At 47.7% G+C, this 25429-nt stretch overlaps 2 protein-coding genes across 4 annotated transcripts; both read right to left on the bottom strand.

Moving 5' to 3' along the window:
• Nucleotides 1–1215: 1215 nt before the first annotated feature.
• Nucleotides 1216–3991, bottom strand: LOC132206071 (protein S100-Z-like). 2 transcript variants are annotated; one of them, XM_059638501.1, is made up of 3 exons: nt 3970–3991; nt 1561–1768; nt 1216–1426 (listed from the first exon to the last, which is right to left on the bottom strand). In XM_059638501.1, exons 2-3 carry the CDS (start codon nt 1708–1710, stop codon nt 1283–1285), a joined length of 294 nt encoding a protein of 97 aa, XP_059494484.1. In that variant the 5' UTR covers nt 1711–1768; nt 3970–3991; the 3' UTR covers nt 1216–1282. The 2 variants fall into 2 exon arrangements, with proteins under 2 accessions (XP_059494484.1, XP_059494483.1); XM_059638500.1 differs by lacking the exon at nt 3970–3991 and adding an exon at nt 2253–2330.
• Nucleotides 3992–14609: 10618 nt separating this feature from the next.
• LOC125465979 (protein S100-A1-like) lies at nt 14610–22685 on the bottom strand. Of its 2 annotated transcripts, none has more exons than XM_048560033.1 (3): nt 22553–22685; nt 22101–22274; nt 14610–14886 (listed from the first exon to the last, which is right to left on the bottom strand). In XM_048560033.1, the coding sequence occupies exons 2-3, from the start codon at nt 22239–22241 to the stop codon at nt 14722–14724; spliced, it is 306 nt and encodes a 101-aa protein (XP_048415990.1). In that variant the 5' UTR covers nt 22242–22274; nt 22553–22685; the 3' UTR covers nt 14610–14721. The 2 variants fall into 2 exon arrangements, with proteins under 2 accessions (XP_048415990.1, XP_048415991.1); XM_048560034.1 differs by having other exon boundaries at nt 22101–22254; nt 22553–22683.
• Between the last annotated feature and the right edge of the window lie 2744 nt (nt 22686–25429).

The following is a 25429-nucleotide window of genomic DNA, read 5'->3' as shown; positions in this document are numbered from 1 at the left end:
TACTCCAGCATCTGCAGTTCTTGTTACCTCTAAGTTCCTTTGTGCTGCAGCTTTTCTCCATTTAATTAATAGTCTTATTTTGTTCTGTCTTCTGAAATGAACAAGTTCACATTTTCCCACATTATAACTCCTTTTGCCAACTTTTTATGCACTAATCCTATGTACATTCTGTCTGTAAGTTGCCAGTATCCCTTTTGCTACTTGCCTTTCCACCTATTTTTGTGTCCACAGTATATTTGCTTCCTTCAAGTCATTAGTATATATTGTAAACAGTTACAATCCCAGCACTGATCCCTGTGGAACCCTCTGGCTATAGGTCACCAACCTGAAGAAGAACCCCTTATCCCCACTTGTCATTTCCTGCCAATTAGTCAATTCTCTATCCACGACAATATACAACCTCCAACAGCATGGTTTACTATAATTCTTATGACTTGACCTTTCATGAGGAACTGGAGCTTATGTCCTCAGGGGGAGAATGGTTGGTGCTGTTGTGCAGGGTTTAAGTTCGTTTGAAAAGGACTTCAGATAGGACAAAGGGCTAGTTGTGGGAAGTAAAGAGTTGTAACCGAAACTGGAATACAATAGAAATAATTGCTAACATCAAATACAGCAAGGGGTTTGAGGGGGAGAAAAAATCACCCCAAGGTAGATATCTCAAACTCACTGCCTGAAAGGGTAACAGAGTAATTGTGGGTGACTTCAGCCTACATATAGATTAGGCAAATCTACTGAGCACTAATACTGGGGCTGACAAATTCCTATACGATGTCAGTTGTTATTTTGAAGCAGTGTTGAGAAACCCAGTGTGATGCAATGACAAAGGCTAAATGATATTCTTGTAACTCTAAGGGAAGAGTAATCATAATGTGAGAGAATTTACAATAAGTTTGAAAATAATACAATTCTAATCAAAATTAGGATGTTAAGATTGAACAAAGGAAACTGTAAAGGTTTGAATATCAATTTTTCCACTGTGGAACAGGAATTGTAACAGCGATGCCTCACAAACAACATGGAAAACCACCAAACCACATAGAAAGATTGATGGGCCTGATTGAGTAAATGGTGCAGGTGGAAGGATAGTGATGTGAGGGAGTTACGTTGGACAGGGGCTGTTGATGGAGGTACAACCACAAGGAAACTATAGAGGGTCTGTTTTTATCTGTCTATCTATCTAATCTATCTCACTTTACAAGAAACGGAAACTGTGCATCATTTTGAGATAAGTTTATTTGCTATTGATAGTTCCATTGGCTGTTACTGATGACTCCAGATGTCATTAATGTAGTTGCTGGGATAGTTCTTGGTCACGGCACATCACAATAGTCGCTAACAGGCACATGAACTCTTTAAAATCGACATTACTGCCAGGATTACCTTCCATACACTGGAAGAAACTCTCAAAATGTTTTTCAAAGTTGGGCTGTGGAGAGAAATGAAAGTGTTTGTTACTGTCACAGCCCAAAGCATCCTGCCCTTGCTGTGTTCACATTGTGTCTCCTTCGCAGGAGCTGTGCCCCTAATGGGCAGTGCCTTCTCACGACCCCAGGGTCTTACCTGCACCAAAAAAGGAAGCTCAGTCTTAATCAAATGATGGAGTTCACCGCGGCTCAGAGTCAAGTTGTCGCTGTCATGACTGGCAGCTCTTTTGAACACTGTCAGCAAGGCTTCCAAAGCACTATTCACACTTGCCAGTTCACAGGCCATGATGTGGAATCTGGGCGCAGCACACTTGGTCACTTGAAACTGTAGCAAGAAACATCAACTGGGAAAGTGTTTGAATGGTACAAAATGAAGCTTTGAGATCAACACTTAAGATGGATCAGAAAACCATAGCTCTGTCTGTGTATAAACCAGCTCAGACTTACCCAAGGAATAAAGATTCTGTTTGGAATCCCCAATAACCCAAGTCATTGAAAAAGTTTTTCAGTCTCTTGATGCCACAAAATAACATTTCCAACAATTTCAGCTATTTTCGCATCAATTGCTGCTTCACTTCCTTTCCTTACTCACGCCCCACCCCCCATTTTCCACCTCCTCACTCCCCTTCACATTCCGGTTACCACCTCCTCCTCCTCCTCCCCCTCCTCACTCTCCCTCTGTTTCTGCTGCTTACTATGTTTTCTCTACCTCACTGTCTCTCCTTACTCTGTTCCCCCCCCCCCCCCCCCCCCCCCCCCACCTCCTACTCTGGGTCTGGCTCCTAGCCGCTGTCTTGCTCACTGAAAACAGCATCACAGTTTACTCACCTGACCCTGACAGATCAGAATGTGAGGAATGAAAGATTCAGAGCTGAAATATATAATGCTACTTCATCTCCCGCCCCTGGTTTATCATGTGATGTTATAAGCATTTTCCCAGATTTTCTGATTGGATGCGGGCAAGTTTCTATTTGTATGGAATTTCTCATCAGAGAGAGTCATGGCCACTAATTGCAGGAACCAACGACACCTACAGTACAGAACTGACTCCTCCTCTTGCAGGGGACTCATCACCTCAGAGTACAGGGCTCAGGTTCTCCATATCCTTCAACCCCAAAATCCTGTGTACCTTGACAATAAAAAACTTCTATTCCTCAATCCTAATCTCTCCACCATTGATCTCAACAGACACCAGTGCCATTACATTTATTGTGTCATTGGTCACCCCTGAGAATTGACACCACTCCAGAAAAGTATTCCCTGCAGAATTCCCTTCTTACTCTGGTTGTTGTGTTTTTTCAGGTCGTGAGGTTGCCCAGGCAGATGTTTCTCAGCCTGTGCTGTTGTTGAGCTGGAATGGTGTCTCTGGCTGTCTCATATGGCCCAGGCCACTCTGAACTTTCAATTAAGTTTCTGTGTAGGGGAGTCGAGGGTTATGGGGAAAGGACAGTGAGGTGGATGTGAGGAATATCAGATCGGCCAGGTCTACTGGTCTTAATGATATACAGCGTGTACAGCTGCTATTGAAACTTGTATAAAGATCAATTGTGATAATCCTATAACACACAGCTGAAGTCATATATTTACAGAAGCTATTGTTAGGCCAGGTGTATCCTTCGTGATTTGAGATTCTGCCCACAACTTTGGAGAAGAGCATTGAACTGGTTATTCATTAATTCTGACCAACAATTTGATGTTGCTGGTTGGTAAACAATGTTCCATCGAATGTTTCACCTGCTCCACAACTATTTGCTGTTGGGAAGTGATCAGTAGGCAGGACCTGTGACTGATCACCCCTTCTCCTAAAACCTAGGGTAGGGGAGGAGAGGCGGGTGGGTAAATGGACAGTGGTCAGCAGCAGGAATCTCACCGCCTCTGTCCCATGTGAGCCAAGGTTTCCAGAGGCCAGGCAGAATCCTCAGCTGACTGTATCACTCACTATCACAACAGAAGTTTCGCTCTAATAATGGGCCCAGTCTCTCTCTCTCACAGCAAGTTGTGTTTTGAATGATCTGTTTAATGCCTGCTAATGGCAGAGGCCAAGGTTACGTGACCACAAAAAAACTAATCAGTGCACAATGTACAAATTTCTTCAACTATGGCTCAGTCATTAGTCCTACTGCCTCACAGCGCCAGTACCTGGGTTCAATTCTACCCGCAGGCGACTTTATGGAGTTTGCACATTCTCCCTGTCTGTGTGGGTTTCCTCCGTGTGCTCCAGTTTTCCCACAGTCCAGAGATGTGCAGGTTAGGATGGATTGGCCATGCTAAATTTCCCGTAGTGTTCAGGTATGTGCAGGCTAGGGGGGTTAGCCATGGGAAATGTGGAGTGATAGACTGGGGGGTGTAGGCCAGTATGGACTCTATGGGCCAAGTGGCCTGCTTCCACACTTCAGGGATTCTGTAGTACTGCATGCACCATAATTTGCAGATACATGTTACAAAATGTACACCAGAAATAAAAATGATAATTCATGAACAAAACTGATCATTCTGGTCATTCCCATATTCAGCAATCTCTGCATGCACACACACCACCCATTACCTTGTAGCTGTTTCTGATCTTTCAATGAAGTGTGTGAGTTGTTGGTTTGTCTGGTTCCAGCGTTGATCTCCTGTCCTCGGGCAGTGTTGTTCCAGCACTAATCACTTGATCAAAGCAAAGTGCTTTACTTTCAGATTCGCTGTCAGCTGGGTTGATGATATCCAGAGCATGTTGACCTACTGTTGTTATTTTTTTGGTTGTAAGCTATCTGTGCTGCAATCCTGACACACATCCTCAGCAATGGGTTTGCACTGATGTTCACACACCAATGACAAATTAGGTGAAATAGTGCTGAAGAGTTCTCAGATCCCACAAATCATTGAGGTTCTTTCAAATCTGTTGGTGCTGCATCTCTGCTACAGCTCCCTATCGGGACCAAGGTGACATCCTGCTGCTGTTAGTCAATGATCAATGTAATTTGCTTGTTATATTTTCTTTTACTTATTACATCTTTATCACACTGATTGCATCTTTTGGTTTCACTTGCTTATTAACTGCAAGCTTCTCCAGGATAATTTCTTGGACTTTGAATCTTTCTTCCTTTTTAAAAGCTCCTGGCCACTGGGAGATCTAACTTGTCTTTTAAGTTGAACCTGAAAGCATCTGTACCTGCTATCTGCCGATACTGAGTTGGTCTCACATTCTCATCCACTTTGAGATGGTGCTCATCTTTGTGATTTTCCAGGATCAGTTCAGCAGGTAATGGCTGCGTAACCTGCAAAATACTGACAATATCTTCCCGCATGTTTAAGGTTGCTGTTTTCATTCCCCCTGCAATGTTTCTCAGTATAGTGCAAAGTTTCTTCCATTGGGAGCACCACCCTCTGCATCTTCCCCTCAAAGCCACTCTGACTATTGATTACCGATCATTACTGATTAATCTGGGTCAAGTTGGCATAAGGAGGGGTGAAGTGCTGGGTATCCTGAAAGGCATTAGGGTGGACAAGTCCCCAGGTCTGGATGGGATCTATCCTAGGTTACTAAAGGAAGTGAGAGAGGAAATAGCCGGGGCCTTAACAGATATCTTAGCAGCATCCTTAGACACGGGTGAGGTCCCGGAGGACTGGAGACTTGCTAATGTTGTCCCCTTGTTTAAGAAGGGTAAGCAGGTAATTATAGACCGCTGAGCCTGACGACAGTGGTGGGGAAGCTGCTTCAAAAGATACTAAGGGATAGGATCTATTCCCATTTGGAAGAAAATGGGCTTATCAATGATAGACAACATGGTTTTGTGCAGGGAAGGTCATGTCTTACCAACTTCTTAGAATTCTTTGAGGATATGACAAAGTTGATTGATGAGGGAAAGGCTGTAGATGTCATATATATGGACTTCAGTAAGGCATTTGATAAGGTTCCCCATGGCAGGCTGATGGAGAAAGTGAAGTTGCATGGGGTCCAGGGTGCGCTAGCTAGATGGATAAAAAAACTGGCTGGGCAACAGGAGACAGAGTAGTAGTGGAAGGGGGTTTCTCAAATTGGAGACCTGTGACCAATGGTGTTCCACAGATGAACAGAGAGATCTGGGTGTTCAGGCCCATTGTTCCCTGAAGGTGGCAACGCAGGTCAATAGGGTGGTCAAGAAGGCATATGGCATGCTTTCCTTCATTGGGCGGGGTATTGAGTACAAGAGTTGGCAGGTCATGTTGCAGTTGTATAGGACTTTGGTTCGGCCACATTTGGAGTACTGTGTACAGTTCTGGTCGCCACATTACCACAAGGATGTGGATGCTTTGGAGAGGGTGCAGAGGAGGTTCACCAGGATGTTGCCTGGTATGGAGGGTGCTAGCTATGAAGAGAGGTTGAGTAGATTAGGATTATTTTCATGAGAAAGACGGAGATTGAGGGGGGGACCTGATTGAGGTCTACAAAATCATGAGGGGTATAGACAGGGTGGATAGCAAGAAGCTTTTTCCCAGAGTGGGGGACTCAATTACTAGGGGTCATGAGTTCAAAGTGAGAGGAGGAAAGTTTAAGGGAGATATGCGTGGAAAGTTCTTTACACAGAGGGTGGTGGATGCTGGGAACGCGTTGCCAGCGGAGGTGGTAGACACAGACACGTTAGCGTCCTTTAAGATATATCTGGACAGGTACATGAATGGGCAGGGAGCAGAGAAATACAGACCCTTAGAAAATAGATGACAGGTTTAGACAGAGGATCTGGATCGGCACAGCTTTAGAGGGCCGAAGGGCCTGTTCCAGTGCTGTAATTTTCTTTGTTCTTTGTTCATCCTGACTTGGAAATATATCACTGTTCCTTCACTGCCACTGGGTCAAAATCCTGGCATTTCCCACAAACAAAAGTGAAATATCCTATGGCAGGGGTGTAGGTGTCATATCTATAGCAATCTAGCCAGTACGTAATGTGCAAATGAACTTCTCCAAATAGGCTGTAACTCTCTCACGCATATGGCATTTCTCTTTACACAGTCGGTGTACCTATCTCTCTCAATCTTACACACTCAGCTGCATCCATCTCTTTGTCTCTTTCACACTCAGCCATCTCTCTCCTCCTGATCTCTGCACTTTGTGACTGCACTGATCTTTCTCCAACAGGGTATTACCTTGGGCTGGGAGGAGGCCATTCATGCCCTGTATTCTATTTGGTCATTCAATTGGACTCACGTAATCCAAATCCTAGCAATTTATCCTACTTTTTACTCCCTAACCTTCAATAACTCTTATCCAGTAGACAATCTCAATCTCTACCTCAGTCTGAAGTCTCTAAGTGTCCTGCCATGTTTTGTGTCTGGGACAGAGTCTGATCTCCACTCTCTGTGGGGACACTTGCTCATGTTGCTGATGTCTGTGTCTCTCTCCCTCTCTCTCTCTCTCTCTCTCTCTGGATCGAGTCTTTGCTGCAAAGGAACTGGGCATTCCCAGGCATTCATCTTTCGCAAACTCTGTTGGACACAATGGATTTCCCACTTTGACAGAACCCAAACTATTGCACCAAATTCCCTCACAACCTCAGGCAATTCTTACCTAAAGTAGAGATTGCACATCAGCGGGGTTTTCCAGTACAGGAACAGGCCATTGGGCCCATCTGCTCTGCTGGTGTCTATGCTGTGCACAAATTTCCTCCCAACCTCTCTTCATGTCATCCTTTGAGTATATCCTTCCCTCTCCCTCATGGGTTTATCCAGTTTCATCAACTGTGGGAGTGACTTCCACATTTTCCCCACTCTCCAGATGGAGGTTTCTTCAGGATTCCAAACTGAATTTATAAGTGACTATCTGACATCAATGGAGTAAAGATTGCTTTCATATTTTGGACCCTGGACTAGAAGTAGGAAAAGTTCCTGTGTGTTAGACCAAGAGATTGTGGAAGAAGATGCTGAGGCTTTGAAAAGAATACTGAGGGGAAGTCGTTATTGTATCTATAATGTTGCTCGTTTCAAGCAGCGAGGCAGAAGGTGAAAATACTTCACTTCTGTGGCAGTGCGCCATGTGTGTTTTCAGGTGTAGTCAGCATAGTAACAGCTTCTGATGAGTTTCTGGGTGAGTGGCTAGAGCTTTGTGTTTGAACAATTCAGTAGAAACATTCATGCAGCTCTCTGTCTCCTTTCTATTAGTGGAAAAGTGAAAGGACATCCAAGCTGCTAGCTCCCCCCACCCACCACCTCTCACTCACTCTGTCTCTCTCGAAATTCTCTTCTTGAAAGGAAAGGGAGGAAAAACTACTTTTGGAGACACTGAAAGGTTCAATCCTTGATCAATGAATGAAAGGGGGCGGCACAGTGGCTCAGCGGTTAGCACTGAAGCCTCAAAGCACCAGGGACCCAGGTTTGATTCCAGCCTCAGGTGACTGCGTGTGTGGAGTTTGCACATTCTCCCCGTGTCTGCGTGGGTTTCCTCCGGATGCTTCGGTTTCCTCCTGCAGCCCAAAGATGTGCAGGCGAGGTGGATCAGCCATGCTAAATTGCCCGTAGTGTTCAGGGGTGTGTGGGTTACTGCGGGATGGATCAGGGTGTGATGCTCCCAAGGGTCAGTGTGGACTTGTTGGGCTGAAGGGCCTGTTCCCACACTGTAGGGATCCTATGAATCAGAGTATCCACAATGTCATATCTTCCTCAAAAAAAAGGAACTGAAATGAACCATCTCATCACCACCAGTGATCCAGACTGGTGCCAGATCTGTGCTTCACTGATGTTTTATTGTTTCTACCCCACTTGTAATATTTCTGGCTTATCTCTTTGTGTGTCTGTTAGTATGCGTATGGAATCGTTTACAAGGGGTAAAGTTTAAGTTATAAAGGTATAAGTTATGTATAAATAAAGTTCTAATTCAAGTTTCTTTTCTGCCATCGGTGAAAACCTGGTTTTTTTTTTGCAAATGCATCACCGTTTTCTTGTTGAATATGGGAGCCAGGTAAGTGTTTTCTTTCAGAGACAGTAGGAACTACAGATGCTGGAGAATCTGAGATAACAAGGTGTAGAGCTGGATGAACACAGCAGACCAAGCAGCATCAGAGGAGCAGGAAAGCTGACGTTTTCTTCTGAAGAAGGGTCTAGACCTGAAATGTCAGCCTTCCTGCTCCTCTGATGCTGCTTGGCCTGCTGTGTTCATCCAGCTCTACACCTTGTTGTCCAGGGGTTTTCTTTCAACCTGGTTTTGTCAGTTGGATAAATTGGGGACTTTGCATAGTTTGATTAATCTGTTTACTTTTTAATGACTCTGGGACTAGCACATTGCCACAGAGACTCATGACAAAATCCTCTTGTTTTGGGTTTTTCCTTATTCGCAGAAACATCATTTTTTACATTGATTCCATTTCATTCTTTTTATCGTTTTAATCAGGTCACCCCACACCTCCCAACAGACCTGTCTTTTCTGGAATTTAGGTATAAACATCTACAAACAAGCTGCAGAATTTTGGAATATTTTTCCTTATTAATTGGCGCCAGCTCGTTTGCTTTTCTCAGGCATAATATTAGGAAATGTTCCCAAAACTGCAGCCTGTGGGGAGGGTGTGTCTGTGCCTGTGTCTGTACAGTCCAGGGGCCGCCTGCACTGTTCCCTGATCATCAAACATGCAAAGAATCTTGCAGCATAGGAGACCATTCACACCATTGTGAATGCACTGGCTGCTTGAAATACCTATTCAGTTAGTTGCACTCCCCTCCCTTTTACCCCCTTGCCCTGCAAATGCTATTTTCTATTCAGGTATTTCCCCAATTCTTGCTGGCAAGTTCCTATTGAATTTGGTTTTTAAGCAGTGTGTCCCCAGTTACTAATCATCCTGCCTCTGGTCACAGTTTCTTCTTATTGATTCTCCTTCTGAGAAAACCAAATTTCTCTCTCATTCTGCCGACAAAAATCCCCGCTTCCACATTTAACTGAAGTGTCTCACCCATGACACATCCTGAGCCATGTTTCCTGTTCCTGCAGCCTCTTTAAAATTATGCCATTTCATTTATCCTCTTATTCTGCTGGTGTGGCTACCTCTACATTGGGGAAACCAAGCGGAGGCTTGGGGACCGCTTTGCAGAACACCTCCGCTCGATTCGCGATAAACAACTGCACCTCCCAGTCACGAACCATTTTAACTCCCATTCCCATTCCTCAGACGACATGTCCACCATGGGCCTCCTGCAGGAACAGCAACTCATATTCCGCTTGGGAACCCTGCAGCCCAGTGGTATCAATGTGGACTTCACCAGCTTCAAAATCTCCCCTTCCCCCACCGCATGCCAAAACCAGCCCAGCTCGTCCCCTCCCCCCACTGCATCCCAAAACCAGCCCAGCCTCTCTCTGCCTCCCTAACCTGTTCTTCCTCTCACCCATCCCTACCTCCCACCTCAAGCCGCACCTCCATTTCCTACCTACTAACCTCATCCCACCTCCTTGACCTGTCTGTCTTCCCTGGACTGACCTATCCCCTCCCTACCTCCCCACCTATACTCTCCTCTCCACCTATCTTCTTTCCTCTCCATCTTCGGTCTGTCTCCCCCCCTCTCCCTATTTATTCCAGAACCCTCTCCCCATGCCCCTCTCTGATGAAGGGTCTAGGCCCGAAACGTCAGCTTTTGCACTCCTGAGATGCTGCTTGGCCTGCTGTGTTCATCCAGCTTCACACTTTGTTATCTTAACTAAAGATATCGCCTCATTCAGAGCCAGCTCTCAGAGTGAACAGAACCTCTGACACTCCTGTTTATGTCTGTCAGCCAGGGCTCCCTTATCAGAGCAGACTAACAGCTCCAGTCAAAAAAGCTCATATTGGATGAGGTTCAGCTGGGCTGACCTCGTTCCAGTCAGCACAGACAGGTCATTAGTAAAAACGTGAGAGTTCTGATCCTTTTTTAACCAGTGTACAGTGGACAATGGTTATGTTACTGAAATAGCCAAGCTAACTGATAACCCAGAAGTACCTGGGTTTAAATACAACAAGAGCACATCTGATAAATTAACTCTTAGCCCTAGCCCCAATACCCGTCCGTATCTCTGTAACCTGCCCTAGCCTCTATACCCGTCCATATCTCTGTAACCTCCTCCAGCCCCTATACCCGTCCGTATCTCTGTAACCTGCCCTAGCCCCTATACCCGTCCGTATCTCTGTAACCTGCCCTAGCCTCTATACCCGTCCGTATCTCTGTAACCTGCCCTAGCCCCTATACCCCTCCATATCTCTGTAACCTGCCCTAGCCCCTATACCGTCCGTATCTCTGTAACCTGCCCTAGCCTCTATACCCGTCCGTATCTCTGTAACCTCCTCCAGCCCCTATACCCCTCCATATCTCTGTAACCTGCCCTAGCCTCTATACCCGTCCGTATCTCTGTAACCTGCCCTAGCCTCTATACCCGTCCATATCTCTGTAACCTCCTCCAGCCTCTATATCCCTCCATATCTCTGTAACCTCCCCAAGCCCCATACCCCTCCCTATCTCTGTAACCTGCCCTAGCCCCTATACCCCTCCATATCTCTGAACCTCCTCCAGCCCCTATAACACTCCGTATCTCTGTAACCTGCCCTAGCCCCTATACCCCTCCCTATCTCTGTAACCTGCCCTAGCCCCTATACCCCTCCCTATCTCTAACCTCCCCTAGCCCCTATACCCGTCCGTATCTCGGTAACCTGCTCTAGCCTCTATACCCCTCCGTATCTCTGAACCTCCTCCAGCCCCTAAATCCCTCTGTATCTCTGTAACCTCCTCCAGCCCCTGCACCTCTCCGTATCTCTGTAACCTCCTCCAGCTCCTATACCCCTCCCTTTCTCTGTAACCTCCTCCAGCTCCTATACCCCTCTGTATGTCTGTAACCTCCCCTAGCCACTATACCACTCTGTATCTCTGTACCCTCCTCCAGCTCCTATACCCCACCCTTTCTCTGTAACCTCCTCCAGCCCCGTACCCCTCCGTATCTCTTTAACCTCCTCCAGCTCCTATACCCCTCCGTATCTCTGTAACCTCCTCCAGCTCCTATACCTCTCTGTATCTAGAACATAGAACATAGAACATTACAGCACAGTACAGGCCCTTCGATGTTGTGCCGACCTGTCATACCAATCTCAAGCCCATCTAACCTACACTATTCCATGTACGTCCATATGCTTATCCAATGACGACTTAAATGTACCTAAAGTTGGCGAATCTACTACCGTTGCAGGCAAAGCGTTCCATTCCCTTACTACACTCTGAGTAAAGAAACTACCTCTGACATCTGTCCTATATCTTTCACCCCTCAATTTAAAGCTGTGCCCCCTCGTGCCCGCCATCACCATCCTCGGAAAAAGGCTCTCCCTATCCACCCTATCTAACCCTCTGATTATTTTATATGTTTCAATTAAGTCACCTCTCAACCTTCTTCTCTCTAATGAAAACAGCCTCAAGTCCCTCAGCCTTTCCTCATAAGACCTTCCCTCCATACCATGCAACATCCTAGTAAATCTCCTCTGCACCCTTTCCAAAGCATCCACATCCTTCTTATAATGCGGTGACCAGAACTGTACACAATACTCCAAGTGCGGCCGCACCAGAGTTTTGTACAGCTGCAGCATAACCTCATGGTTCTGGAACTCGATCCCTCTATTAATAAAAGCTAAAACACTGTATGCCTTCTTAACAGCCCTGTCAACCTGGGTGGCAACTTTCAAGGATCTGTGTACATGTACACCGAGATCACTCTGCTCAACTACACTGCTAAGAATCTTACCATTAGCCCTGTACTTTGCCTTCTGGTTACTCCTACCAAAGTGCATCACCTCACACTTGTCTGCATTAAACTCCATTTGCCACCTCTCAGCCCAGCTCTGCAGCTTATCTATGTCTCTCTGCAACCTACAGCATCCTTCGTCACTATCCACAACTCCACCGACCTTAGTGTCGTCTGAAAATTTACTAACCCATCCTTCTACGCCCTCATCCAGGTCATTTATAAAAATGTCAAACAGCAGTGGGCCCAACGCCGACCCTTGCGGTACACCACTAGTAACTGCTCTCCAGGATGAACATTTCCCATCAACTACCATCCTCTGTCTTCTTTCAGCAAGCCAATTTCCAATCCAAACTGCTATATCTCCCACAATTCCATTCCTCCGCATTTTGTACAATAGCCTATTGTGGGGAATCTTATCGTACGCTTTGCTGAAATCCATATACACCACATCAACCGGTTTACTCTCATCTACCTGTTTGGTCACCTTCTCAAAGAACTCAATAAGGTTTGTGAGGCACGACCTTCCGTTCACAAAACCATGCTGACTATCCCTAATCAATTTATTCTTTTCTAGATGATTATAAATCCTACCCCTTATAACCTTTTCCAACACTTTACCAACAACTGAGGGAAGGCTCACTGGTCTATAATTACCAGGGTTGTCTCTACTCCCCTTCTTGAACAGGGGAACCACATTTGCTATCCTCCAGTCATCTGGCAGTATTCCTGTAGACAATGACAAATAAAGATCAATGCCAAAGGCTCGGCAATCTCCTCCCTGGCTTCCCAGAGGATCCTAGGATAAATCCCATCTGGCCCAGGGGACTTATCTATCTTCACCCTCTGAAGGATTTCTAATACTCTTCCGTGTGAACCTCAATCCCACCTAGTCTAGTAACCTGTATCTCAGTATTCTCCTCGACAACATTGTCGTTTTCTAGAGTGAATACTGTTGAAAAATATTCATTTAGCGCTTCCCCTATCTCATCTGATTCCACACACAACTTCCCACTACTATCCTTGATTGGGCCTCATCTTACTCTCGTCATTCTTTTATTCCTTAAATACCTATAGAAAGCCTTAGTGTTTACCCTGATCCTATCCACCAACAACTTCTCATGTCTCCTCCTGGCTCTTCTGAGCTCTCTCTTTAGGTCCTTCCTGGCTACCTCGTAGCCCTCAACTGAGCCTAACATAAGCCGCCTTCTTCCTCTTGACCAGAGATTCCACCTCTTTCGTAAACCACGGCTCCCGCACTCTACAGCTTCCTCCCTGTGTGACAGGTACATACTTATCTAGGACACCCAGGAGCTTTTCCTTGAATAAGCTCCACATTTCTAATGTGCCCATCCCCTGCAGTTTCCTTCCCCATCCTATGCTCCCTAAATCTTTCCTAATCTCATCGTAATTGCCTTTCCCCCAGTTATAACTCTTGCCCAGTGGTATACACCTATCCCTTTCCATCACTAAACTAAACATAACAGAATTGTGATCACTATCACCAAAGTGCTCACCTACTTCCAAATCTAACACCTGGCCAGGCTCATTACCCAGTACCAAATCTAATGTGGCTTCGCCCCTTGTTGGCCTATCTACATACTGTGTCAGGAAGCCCTCCTGCACATTCTGGACAAAAACTGACCCATCTATAGTACTCGAACTGTAGTGTTCCCAGTCAATATTTGGGAAGTTGAAGTCCCCCATGACAACTACCCTGTCTCTCACTCCTATCGAGAATCATCTTTGCTATCCTTTCCTCTACATCTCTGGAACTATTCGGAGGCCTATAGAAAAGAACTCTGTGTAACCTCCCCTAGCCACTATACCCCTCTGTATTACGGTGGCATGGTGGCTCAGTGGTTAGCACTGCAGCCTCACAGCGCCAGGGACCCAAGTTCGATTCCACCCTCCGGCGACTGTCTGTGTGGAGTTTTCACATTCTCCCCGTGTCTGCGTGGGCTTCCTCTGGGTGCTCCGGTTTCCTCCCACAGTCCAAAGATGTGCAGGCTAGGCGGATTGGCCATGCTAAATTGCCCGTAGTGTTCAGGGGTGTGTGGATTATAGGGGGATGGGTCTGGGTGGGATGCTTGAAGAGGCGGTGTGGACTTGTTGGGCCAAAGGGCCTGTTTCCACACTGTAGGGAATCTAATCTAATCTAATCTAATCTCTGAACTTCCTCCAACCCCTACAACCCCTCCCTAGCTCTGAACTCCCTCCAGCTGCTTCAATTCCCTCCCCTACCCTCTCTGCCTCTCTCTCCATCCTCAAGCCCCTCTTGAGAACAAACTGCTCAGACCCAAATGGGTCAGCTACAGTTGTATCCGAAAGCTGATGATTCTTTTCATGACAGACTCTGTTCGCTGTTTGCTCTTGTGAAGTGTCATGGCTATGTGTTTCTGTGTTCATGGCGTTATATAAATGCAAGATTCTGTTGAATGTCAAACAGCCAAAGAAGTGCTGGTGTAATGCATGAAATGATAGGAGCCATGTTTATTGAAACAATATCCCAGTTTATTGAAACAGTATCCCAGATTGCAGAATGAATCCTGAGATCTCTTCACCATTTCTACCCTCATTACCACATTCACATCATCATCCAGCTCAACATAATTTGCCCTGTTTCTTCAGGTACTCCACAAAGAAATCATTGCAGGCGATAGTGAGAGCTGTTACTAGGTGAACAAACTCCTGGAAGTCCACGTGGCCATCTCGGTTCATATCTAAGTCCCTCATGATGCTGTCCACAGAATTGGGATCTTTCTGATACTGTGGGAAGAGAGAAGAACATTACAGCACACACTGAGCACTTCTGCCTTTCATCAGCTTCCTCACGGAGGGGTTACACGAGTGGCTCAAACACAAAGAATTATTGGAGAAACTCAGTGAGTCGTTGGAGAGAGAAACTAATTTGATTGATTGAACATTTTGAGTCCGCGATGACAGATTCTGAGGGAGCTGCCAGAACACAGACTTTTCCTAGCATTCCACCATTTGTGTCAGATTTCCAGCATCCGTGGGACTGGAGTGGGTTTACTGCACAGGAACAGACTGCTCTCTGTCTCTGTCCACACAAACTCAACGTCCCGTTACTCCAGTAGTCTGCCCAATCCTCACAGGGTCATTTCAGTGAAATCATAATGACACACATCTCCTGACTTAGGCTCCAACAAATGTCAGGAAAACTCTCTTGGTCACTTTCGCTTGACACAATGTTCATTTAATGAAGCGCAGCCCTACCTCAGAGCTGACCACATTATATATTAACAATCTGGGGACAAAGGAACTGAGGCCATTGTTGCTGAGTTTTCACATGACACGAACATAGGGGGAAGGATTGGTAGTGTTGGCGGAGCAGGGAGGCTGCAAACCCTTTCGAACCGAAATGAAGGGGAATTTCTGCAGCCAGAGTGTGGTGACTCTTTGGAACACATTGCCTCAGAGGGCCGTGGAGGCCAAGTCCTTGAGTTATTTGTGACAGAGATAGGTAGGTTTGTGATTGTCAAGGGGATCCTGGGTCATGGGCGGAAGGCAGGAGAATGTGGTTCAGAAACATAACAGCCATGTTTGAATGGTGGAGCAGACTCGATGCGCTGAATGGCCTAAATCTGTTGCTATTTCTCATGGTCTTATTGACTGTCTGAAATGTGGCGCTCCCTCAGCACTGACCCTCCGACAGTGCCCACTCCCTCAGCACAGACCCTCCGACAGTGCGGCACTCCCTCAGCGCTGACCCTCCGACAGTGCGGCGCTCCCTCAGCACTGACCCTCCGACAGTGCGGCGCTCCCTCAGCACTGACCCCCCCGACAGTGCCCGCTCCCTCAGCGCTGACCCCCTGACAGTGCCCGCTCCCGTGTTGAATCTGAGTGTAGGAATTTTGCTCAGGTCTATCCAGCAGGCCTCTAGTTAGTACTCTGTGACTCTGACAGTGAGAGTAAACACTGATTCATGGTGAGAAATTTAGCAGACACCTTTTGGAGACATTAATACTGTCGTAATTGGAAGATGAGTATTGCTGTTGCTGTAACATGTGGTAAATAGTATTAGTTTGCTTCATTGATGTACACCTGGCTGGCAAGTGGGAAAGTATCTTGCAATTATGAGATGTCTGCTGTGTGTTGTGTATAATCAGCTTCATCTCTTGGCTGTATACCCTGTGGTTTAGAGTGATTTAGTCTGAGCCTGAACATGGGGGCCCAGAGTCTGTAGGTGTGAGGCTGGAAAAGCACAGCAGGTCAGACTGCATCCAAGGAGCAGGAAGGTCAATGTTTCAGGCTGAAACCCTTCGTTGGTTTCCAGCATCTGCAGTCCTGATTGTCTCCAGGGAGGCCGAAGGCTCTGGCTCCTTCCCAATGTGAGGGATCAGGAACATGCTCCAACATCAGCTTGTTGCTGCTTGCCTCCTCTGTGCTTTGAGCTGGCTCAGGACTGCAAGCAGATTTGGTTGAGCTGTTGCAGAGTCTGTGATAACGATAATAAATTACATTTGGTCATGAAGCTTGCAGTTAAAAATTGTTTCAGTGTTAACACATAAGCTCCCACAGAAATATAGGAGAGTAAATCAGCCACACCCTCCCCCTCCCCAATTTCTTGTCAACATTTGGTAAATTCCAATTGAAGATTCCTTCCTTCCAGAACAATAATTCAATTTCAGACAGTTTGCCATTTCAAACATTCATTCAACTGTCAACCAGCAATTATCTTGGATTGTTTGTGGAGTTTTCATATGTAAATTACCCCCTGGTACTGAGCCAAGTCTGTGGGTTTACCCTCTCCAGCCTCACCCTGTTCACTCTCTCCCACTCTCTGCACCCTTGTTCCTGTCTGCAGGGACCTCTTGGCAGCTGGGGAAGACAGGTTCTCTCCCCTGACCGCCTCCCCACCCCCCCCACCATCTTGGGGTAACCCAGGTGAGGAGGACCCTGCAATGTCTCAGGTATTGATGGGGACCATAGTCTGATATTACTGAGCCCTCATTAACCAGCTGCTTCCTGGAGCTCTCTGTGGCGACAAACTACAAACACAATTAAGGCAATTATATCGAATAAAGCTCCTTACAAATTGTTTCCACATCAACATGTCAGCAATGAATCATTCCAGAATCTGCTTTCTCATCCCTGCCCCAATCTGACCTGCCTCCACCCACAAACACCCCCCATTTAGCGTTGATCCCCATTGTCAAACCCCTCCACACAGTCCCTTCCGCTCATCCTACCCTCACTTCCCTATCCCTTCCACTGTCGCCTAAATCCCTTCCTCCCTGTCCTTCACTCTCCCTCCCCAACCCCGTACCCATGCACACTGTCCCATCTCCTCTACCCCAGCCCCATCCTGCCCCTTATCTCGCTCCCCCCTTTCCCACTCCCTACCCCTTGTTCCCTCTTCCAGCCGCCTCCTGAAGCCCCAAAGCCCTTGGCTCTTACCCCTTGCTGCCATTCCCTAAACTGGTACCCCCCACCCCACATTTGTGTTCAAGATTATTTCAGTCCCTCGAAGAATGAGGGATTTTTGGGGGGGTGCATGTCAAAGGCTGCCAGGCAAGGCGATTGGAGGGGGAGTGTGGGGAGGGGGGTGAGGGAGTGTGACTGAGGCAGTGGGGGGTGGGGAATGGATTGGGGTTGGAGGTGGGAGTGAGGGAGAGGAGAAGAGGGTGGGGAGGGGGTTTAGGGGTGGGAATGAGGGGGAGGGATGGGGTGAGGGGTTTGCAGGTGGGAGTGAGGGAGCGAGGGAGATGGTTGGGATTGGGGACAGGTTGAGGGTTTAGGGGTCGGAATGAGGGAGATGGGAGGGTTGTGGGTGGGAGTGAAGCAGAGGGTGAGATGGTGAGGTGTTGGGGGTGAGGGTTTGGGAATGAGGGAGAGGTTGAGGGGTTGAGGGGGTGGGCTGGGGGTGAAGGGGTTGGGGGTGGCAGTGAGGGAGAGGGGTAGGGGGAGTGAGGGAGTGGGACTGAGGCAGTGGGGGGTGGGGAATGGATTGGGGTTGGGGGTGGGAGTGAGGGGGAGGGATGGGGTGACGGGTTTGCAGGTGGGAGTGTCACATTCCCCCCCAGTCCCCATGGGAGTGAGTCCCACATTTCCCACACCCCCCCATCCCCACTCTCTTGGAAAAGCAGTTTCTCCTCATTCCTGTGTGGAAGCTGTTGGTGACAGTTTATTTTTAAGGTTGCTGTTTTCTGTTCTCCCACTATGTGGGGACCTGTGTAAACATCTTCTCTACGTCTATCCTCTCAAAGCCCTTTGATTGTTGTCACAACAGGCAGCATTAAAACAGCATCTTCACTTCCCTGGTGCTGCTGGGCCTGCTGTGTTCGTCCAGCTCCATACTTTGTAATCTCGGATTCTCCAGCTTCGGCAGTTCCTGCTGTCGCTTGATCAGGGTCGCCCTTGCTCTCGGTTTCAGATAGAAACACAAGACACGGAAAATAGAAACAGGAGTAGGCCATTCAGCCCTTCAAACCTGCTCCACCATTCCATACAATCATGGCTGATCATCCAGCTCAGTCCCCTGTTCCCAATTTCACCCCATATCCTCTGATCACTTTATATCATTATATCTAACTCCTCGAAAACATTCAGAGTTTTAGCCTGAACCACTTTATGTGACAGAGAATTCCACAGGGTCATCACTGTCTGGGTGGAGAAATTTCTGAGGAAGGGTCACTGGACCTGAAACATTAACTCTGATTTCTCTTCATAGATGCTGCCCGACCTGCTGAGCTTTTCCAGCAACTTTCTGTTTTTGTTCCTAATATACAGCATCTGCAGTTCTTTCAGTTTTTATGAAGAAACCTCTCCTTAGCTCAGCCCTAAATGATCTGCCCCATATCTTTAGACTGTAACTTCTGGTCATGGTCTGTTTGGCCATCGGGAACATCTTTCCTGCCTTGTCTGTTCCTGTTGGAATTTTGTAGGTTCTGTGAGGTCCCAATCAGTTTTCTAAACTTCCGTGTAAATCATCTTAACCGAATTAGCCTCCCCTCATACATCAGTCCAGAAATCTGTCTGGTAAGTCCTGGCTGCACTCCCCCTGTATCAAGAGCCTCTTACCTCAGGTAAGGAGATTAAAACTGCACCCCATTCCAGGTGTGATCTCATCAAGGCCCTGTATAATTACAGTGAGACATTCCTGCACCTGCACTCAAATCCTTTCACCATACAGGCCAGCTTACCATTTGCTGCCTTTACCCTGAACCGCATTTGCATGCTTACCTTCAGTGATTGATGTATAAGGACATCCGGGTCTCATTGCACCTCCCCATTTCCCAATCTCTCACTGTTTACATAATAATCTACACACCTGTTTTTGTTAGAAAACTGGACAACCTTACATTTATCCACATTATACTGCATTCACTCACTCACACAAACTCAGACACACACATACACACACACACACACACACAGACACTCACACACACTCAGACACACACACACACACACAGACACTTACACACCGACACACTCAGACACACACACACACACACAGACACACACACACACGCACAGACACTCACACGCACTCAGACACACACACACACACACACAGACACTCACACTCAGACACACACACACACACACACAGACACTCACACACACTCAGACACACACACACACACACACAGACACTCACACACCGACACACTCAGACACACACACACACAGACACTCACACACACTCAGACACACACACACACACACACACACACACACACACAGACACTCACACTCAGACACACACACACAGACACACACACAGACACACACGCAGACACACACACACCGACACACTCAGACACACACACACAGACACTCACACACCGACACACTCAGACACACACACACAGACACTCACACACTCTCACAGACTAGGTCCACATCACACTGAAGCCTCTCTTTATCCTCCTCGCAATGTACCCACCCAGCCAGCTGGGTCTGCCTGTACCGCAGCCTTTCCTGATAATTTCTCAGCTTCATTACCAACCTGAAAACATCATTCTACCTTCTCCATTGTCACTGTAATTTATATAATATAGACAACAGAACTCCTCACCGTATTAAATTCTCACTCCACTCACCCCTTCTTGTCCCACACAGAGTCTAATCCCACTCTCCCCCTCACTCCCCCCACCCTTTATTGTCCCGCACAGAGTCTAATCCCACTGTCACATTCCCCCATCCTGTAATGAAGAGGTTGCACTGAGCTGTTGACATGAACCTCTCCAGTGACTCTTTGGCAATGTTGAGGAAAAGACAAGATTCTTGAGCTGGTTCACAGCCGATCACTGATCCCAGCCACAGGGATCAGCAGTGAATGGGCTCGGGGCTGTGGAATCTCTCCAATCAGGGATGGTCTGTACCTAGTGAATTACACGCAGGCTGTTCTCCAGTTTCTGCATTCATTCCAGGATGATGCTTGGCCAGTTCTTAGCCTGGGTAAGTGCTGAGGGAGCACTGCTTGTCGGAGGCGCCGTAGTGTCGGTGGGTCAGTCCTGAGGGAGCGCCGCACTGTTGGAGGGTGAGTGCTGAGGGAGTGCCGCACTGTCAGAGGGTCTGTGCTGAGGGAGTGCCACACTGTTGGAGGGTCAATGCTCAGGGAGCACCACATTGTTGGAGGGTCAGTGCTGAGGGATCATCGCACTGTCAGAGGGTGAGTGCTGAGGGAGTGCCACACTGTCGGAGGGTCAGTGCTGAGGGAGCGCCGCACTGTCGGAGGGTCAGTGCTGAGGGAGGGCCGCACTGTCAGAGGGTCAGTGCTGAGGGAGCGCTGCACTATTAGAGGGTCAGTACTGAGGGAGTGCTGCACTGTCGGAGGGTCAGTGCTGAGGGAGCGCCGTGCTGTCGGAGGGTCAGTGCTGAGGGAGCGCTACACTGTCGGAGGGTCAGTGCTGAGGGAGTGCCGCACTGTCGGAGGGTCAGTGCTGAGGGAGTGCCGTGCTGTCGGAGGGTCAGTGCTGAGGGAGAGCCGCACTGTCGGAGGGTCAGTGCTGAGGGAGTGCCGTGCTGTCGGAGGGTCAGTGCTGAGGGAGAGCCGCACTGTCAGAGGGTCAGTGCTGAGGGAGCGCTGCACTATTAGAGGGTCAGTACTGAGGGAGTGCCGCACTGTCAGAGGGTCAGTACTGAGGGAGCGCCGTGCTGTTGGAGGGTCAGTGCTGAGGGAGCGCCGTGCTGTCGGAGGGTCAGTGCTGAGAGAGTGGGCACTGTCGGAGGGTCAGTGCTGAGAGAGTGGGCACTGTCGGAGGGTCAGTGCTGAGAGAGTGCTGCACTATTAGAGGGTCAGTGCTGAGGGAGTGCCGCACTGTCGGAGGGTCAGTGCTGAGGGAGTGCCACACTGTCGGAGGGTCAGTGCTGAGGGAGTGCCGCACTGTCGGAGGGTCAGTGCTGAGGGAGTGCCACACTGTCGGAGGGTCAGTGCTGAGGGAGTGCCATGCTGACGGAGGGTCAGCTAGACTTGTGGGTGACTGTAAGTAGTTGCACAGGTACAACTGTGAAGAGAGAAGGATGTTCTCCTCGTGAACTTGATCAGTTCGTTGTCTGGATGCCATTACTTTTGTATTTGTGGAAGCTTACTGTGTACAACTTGGCTGCTCTATTTCCCACGTTACAAAAAATCTGCTGTTGGCTGTTGAGGATTTGCGATTGCTGGGGCACAGAAGGTGATTTTTTTCCTCTTTCTAAGCAGCTGGGGTGAAACTGGTCAATGATTTCTCACAAATAGCTTGTGATTTGTATCTGGTTGGTGCCTCGCTAATCTGTTCTGTGCCAGTCCGAGGTCGCCCAGTACAAGCTTATGCCCATTCACAGATTCCCGAAGATACCATGAGCTTATAGTCCATCCTGAAGCTGGTAGGGTTTACAATATTCTTGCCATGTCACTGAGAGGAGAGCCAATTTGCTCAGAATATGAACAATCTCAGCAGCAGATTGCTGGAACCAGTTTCTAGTTGCTCAGGGTTTACGATTGTGGATGAAATGTTGTCATTTACCTTGAGGAAAGCTCCAAGTTCACCTTTCAGCAGGTCCTTCAGCTCAGCCTTGGCCAGAAGGTACTTGTCCCCCTCCTTTCCTGAATATTTGTGGAAAACTTTGATGATGTCGTCCATGGCACCTTCCAGCTGGGAGAGCATCTCGATGCAGTGCCTGTGATTGAGAGAGAGCCGCTGCAAACAAAAGCCAGGGCTAACGAAAGTATTTGATTGTAAGACAGTAAACACTTTGCACCCAGAGACAACGCAAAGTCTCTCCAGCAATTACTCTGTTTCTCAAAGAATCAAATCTGAAAATCACTCATCAGCTCTTGTCCATTCAAGCTAAAGTTCATCTGATCAATTCATGGACAGTTCAATGCCTTCCATTTAGGTTTTTCTTCAAGACTGTTTTTAGAAGCAAGAAATAAATAATATAACAGGAGTAGAATCTACCTGAGAGCTGTACTTACCAGTGAATGGGGACCGTCCTGATAGTTAGCTGGAGTTTTTACAGAGCACCGGCCAGCCCCAGTCCTCACGCTCCCTTCACACAAAGTGCTAACCGCATGCTCCCCAAAGTTATAGGCTCTGAGTGTAGTCCGATTGGCACAGCCATCGGTCCCGCCTCTCTTGCCCCAGTGGAAACTGTTAATAAACAAAACAAGCTGAGTACCCACCTCCCACAACTCCAAACCACCCCCCAGGGGCATTCCAAGCACAACCTGCTCCCACGTGGGCGAGCCCGGAACAGTTACAGAGTGTTTATGTCACTGCACCCCAGCAGCATGAATCCCAGATCCACAAACGGAAACTCGGCAATTCAAATGCAGTGAATTAAACGGCTCGAGCCAATATTGTTGACCGGGAAACAAATGGATTGTTGTAGAAACACATCCCACTCACCACTCTTCTTATCAGAAAGGAATCTGTCACATCCTTATGCTGTCTGGTCTACACGTAACTCCAGACCAACAGCAATGTGGGTGAGTCCTAACTTCCCTCTGAAAAGGATAAGCTCAGCTGTGTCAACTGACTGTGAAGGAGCATAAGACTAAAACCATGCACCGCTCAGTGCCCGAGATAACAAGGTGTGGAGCTGGATGAACACAGCAGGCCAAGCAGCATCTCAGGAGCACAAAGGCTGATGTTTCAGGCCGAGACCCTTCATTAGAGAGGGGGATGGGGAGAGAGGAGAAGGTGGATTGAAGAAAGATCCCCTGAGGATTGTCCAGAGGGAGGAGGATAACTTCTTCAAGTTAGGCATCGTTAGAAGAGGCTTTGCAGTGGGTTTAGAATTGTATCAGAGAACTCAGTGCCCACCCAGGCACCAGAAATGCCAATAGTTGTAGAATTGGCCCTGTTGACACTGCGAAGTCCTCCTCACTAACATCTGGGAGTTAGTGCCAAAATTGGGAGGCTGCCTCACAGACTAGATAACCAACAGGCTGACATAGTCATACTGGCAGAATCATACCTTACAGGCAATGTTCTAGACACCATTATCACCATCCCTGGATATGCCCTGTCCCACCGGCAGGACAAACCCAGCAGAGGGGGTGATATGCAGTCGGGACGGTGTTGCTGTAGGAGTCCTCAACATTAACTGTGGACCCCATGATGTCTCAGGGCTTCAAGTTAAACATGGGCAAGGAAACCTCCTGCTGATTACCACATACTGTCCTCCCTCAGCTGATGAATCAGTATTCCTCAATGCTTCCTTAGAGGAAGCACTGAGGATAGCAACAGCACAAAATGCACGCTAGGTTGGGGATTTTAACGTCCACCATCAAGAGTGGCTCGGCAGCAGTCCGACTGATCGAGCTGGTCGGGTCCTAAAGAACAAAACTGCAAGACTGGGTGTGCAGCAGATGGTGAGGGAACCAACAAGAGGGAAAAACATTTTTGACCTCATCCTTACCAATCTGGCAACTGCATTTGCATCTGTTCATGACAGTATCGGTGTTGGATCATAACCTCGCACCATGGCCAATGAGCACCAGTGACTGCCGGAAGCAGAAGTTAATGCTGTGAATGGTGTGCTGACACTGAACATTGGAATGGATGTGTGCGTGTGGAGCCATGCAGCTTAGAGGGAATGTTGGCCACAACACAGGAAATCCTTGCATGCCAAACAGCGAAAGCAACAAGTGATAGACGGAGCTAAGTGATCCCCTAACCAGTGGATCAGATCTAAGCTCTGCGGTCCTGCCACATCTCATCGTGAATGGTGGTGGACAATTAAACAACTCACTGGAGGAGGGGGCTCCACAAATATCCCCATCCTCAATGATGGGAGAGCCCGGCACATCAGTGCAAAAGAAGGAGGATGAAGCATTTGTAACAAGCATCAACCAGAAGTGCTTAGTGGATAATCCTCTTGCAGTGGCCCCCAGGATTACAGATACCAGCATTCAGCCAATTCGATTCGCTCCACGCGAGTTCAAGAACCGGTTGGAGACTCTGGACACTGCAAAGGCTACAGGCCCTGACAACATTCCGGCAATAGCACTGAAGACTTGTGCTCCAGAACTTGTTGCTCCCCTAGCCAAGCTGTTCCAGTATAGTTACTACACTGGCATCTACCCGACAATGTGGCAAATTGCCCAGGTATGTTCTATACATAAAAAACAGGTCAAATCCAACCCGGCCAATTACTACCCCATTAGTCTCCTCTCTACCATCAGTAAAATGATGGAAGATGTCAGTAACAGAGCTATCAAGCAGCACCTGCTCAGCAATAACCTGCTCAGTGACGCCTAGTTTGGGTTCCACCAGGGCCACTCAGCTCCTGAGTTCACTAGATCAAATTACCTATCTCCATCTATATCAGACGATTCCATGATCAACAATATCTTTGGTGAGAACCTGGAGTTGAACTCTAGATGTGAAGTGACAGAGTCGTTTCAACTGCTTTCTCCCTGGCCCTTCAATTTAGTCCTCTTTAGATAATGATCCAAATCAATTTGAAAAGCACAGTTAAAGGAGTGTGATGGAATACTCCCCACTTACGTGGGTGAGTGCAGCTCCTATAACACTCAAAAAGCTTGATACTATTGAGGACAAAGCAGCTGCTTGATAAGCATCATATCTATAAACATCCACTCTCTCCACCATTGAGACTCAGTAGCATCAGTGTGTACCAGTTGCAAGATACTTGGCAGAAATTCACCAAAGATCCTTTGACAGCACCTTCAAAACACAGGACCACTTCCATTTTGAAGAACAAGGGCAGTGAACACATGAGAATACCATCCCCTGCATGTTCCCCCCCAAGCCATTCATCATCCTGACTTGGAAATATATCACTGTCACTGTGTACAGCTGGATGAACACAGCAGGCCAAGCAG

This window comes from Stegostoma tigrinum, chromosome 30 (assembly GCF_030684315.1).
Source record: "Stegostoma tigrinum isolate sSteTig4 chromosome 30, sSteTig4.hap1, whole genome shotgun sequence".
In the NCBI taxonomy this organism is placed as follows: domain Eukaryota; kingdom Metazoa; phylum Chordata; class Chondrichthyes; order Orectolobiformes; family Stegostomatidae; genus Stegostoma; species Stegostoma tigrinum.
The sequence above is the reverse complement of the archived record's forward strand: the minus strand, read 5'-3'. Positions and strand labels throughout refer to the sequence as shown.

Bases quoted from the DNA above. Each gene is read 5' to 3' on its own strand.
- LOC125465979 (XM_048560033.1), bottom strand. From the start codon at position 22,241: ATGCTCTCCCAGCTGGAAGGTGCCATGGACGACATCATCAAAGTTTTC. The intron at 14,887-22,100 runs GTAAATGACAAC...CTCTTCCCACAG, and splicing joins AACTTGGAGCTTTCCTCAAG to TATCAGAAAGATCCCAATTC.
- LOC132206071 (XM_059638501.1), bottom strand. From the start codon at position 1,710: ATGGCCTGTGAACTGGCAAGTGTGAATAGTGCTTTGGAAGCCTTGCTG. The intron at 1,427-1,560 runs GTAAGACCCTGG...TTCTCTCCACAG, and splicing joins AGCTTCCTTTTTTGGTGCAG to CCCAACTTTGAAAAACATTT.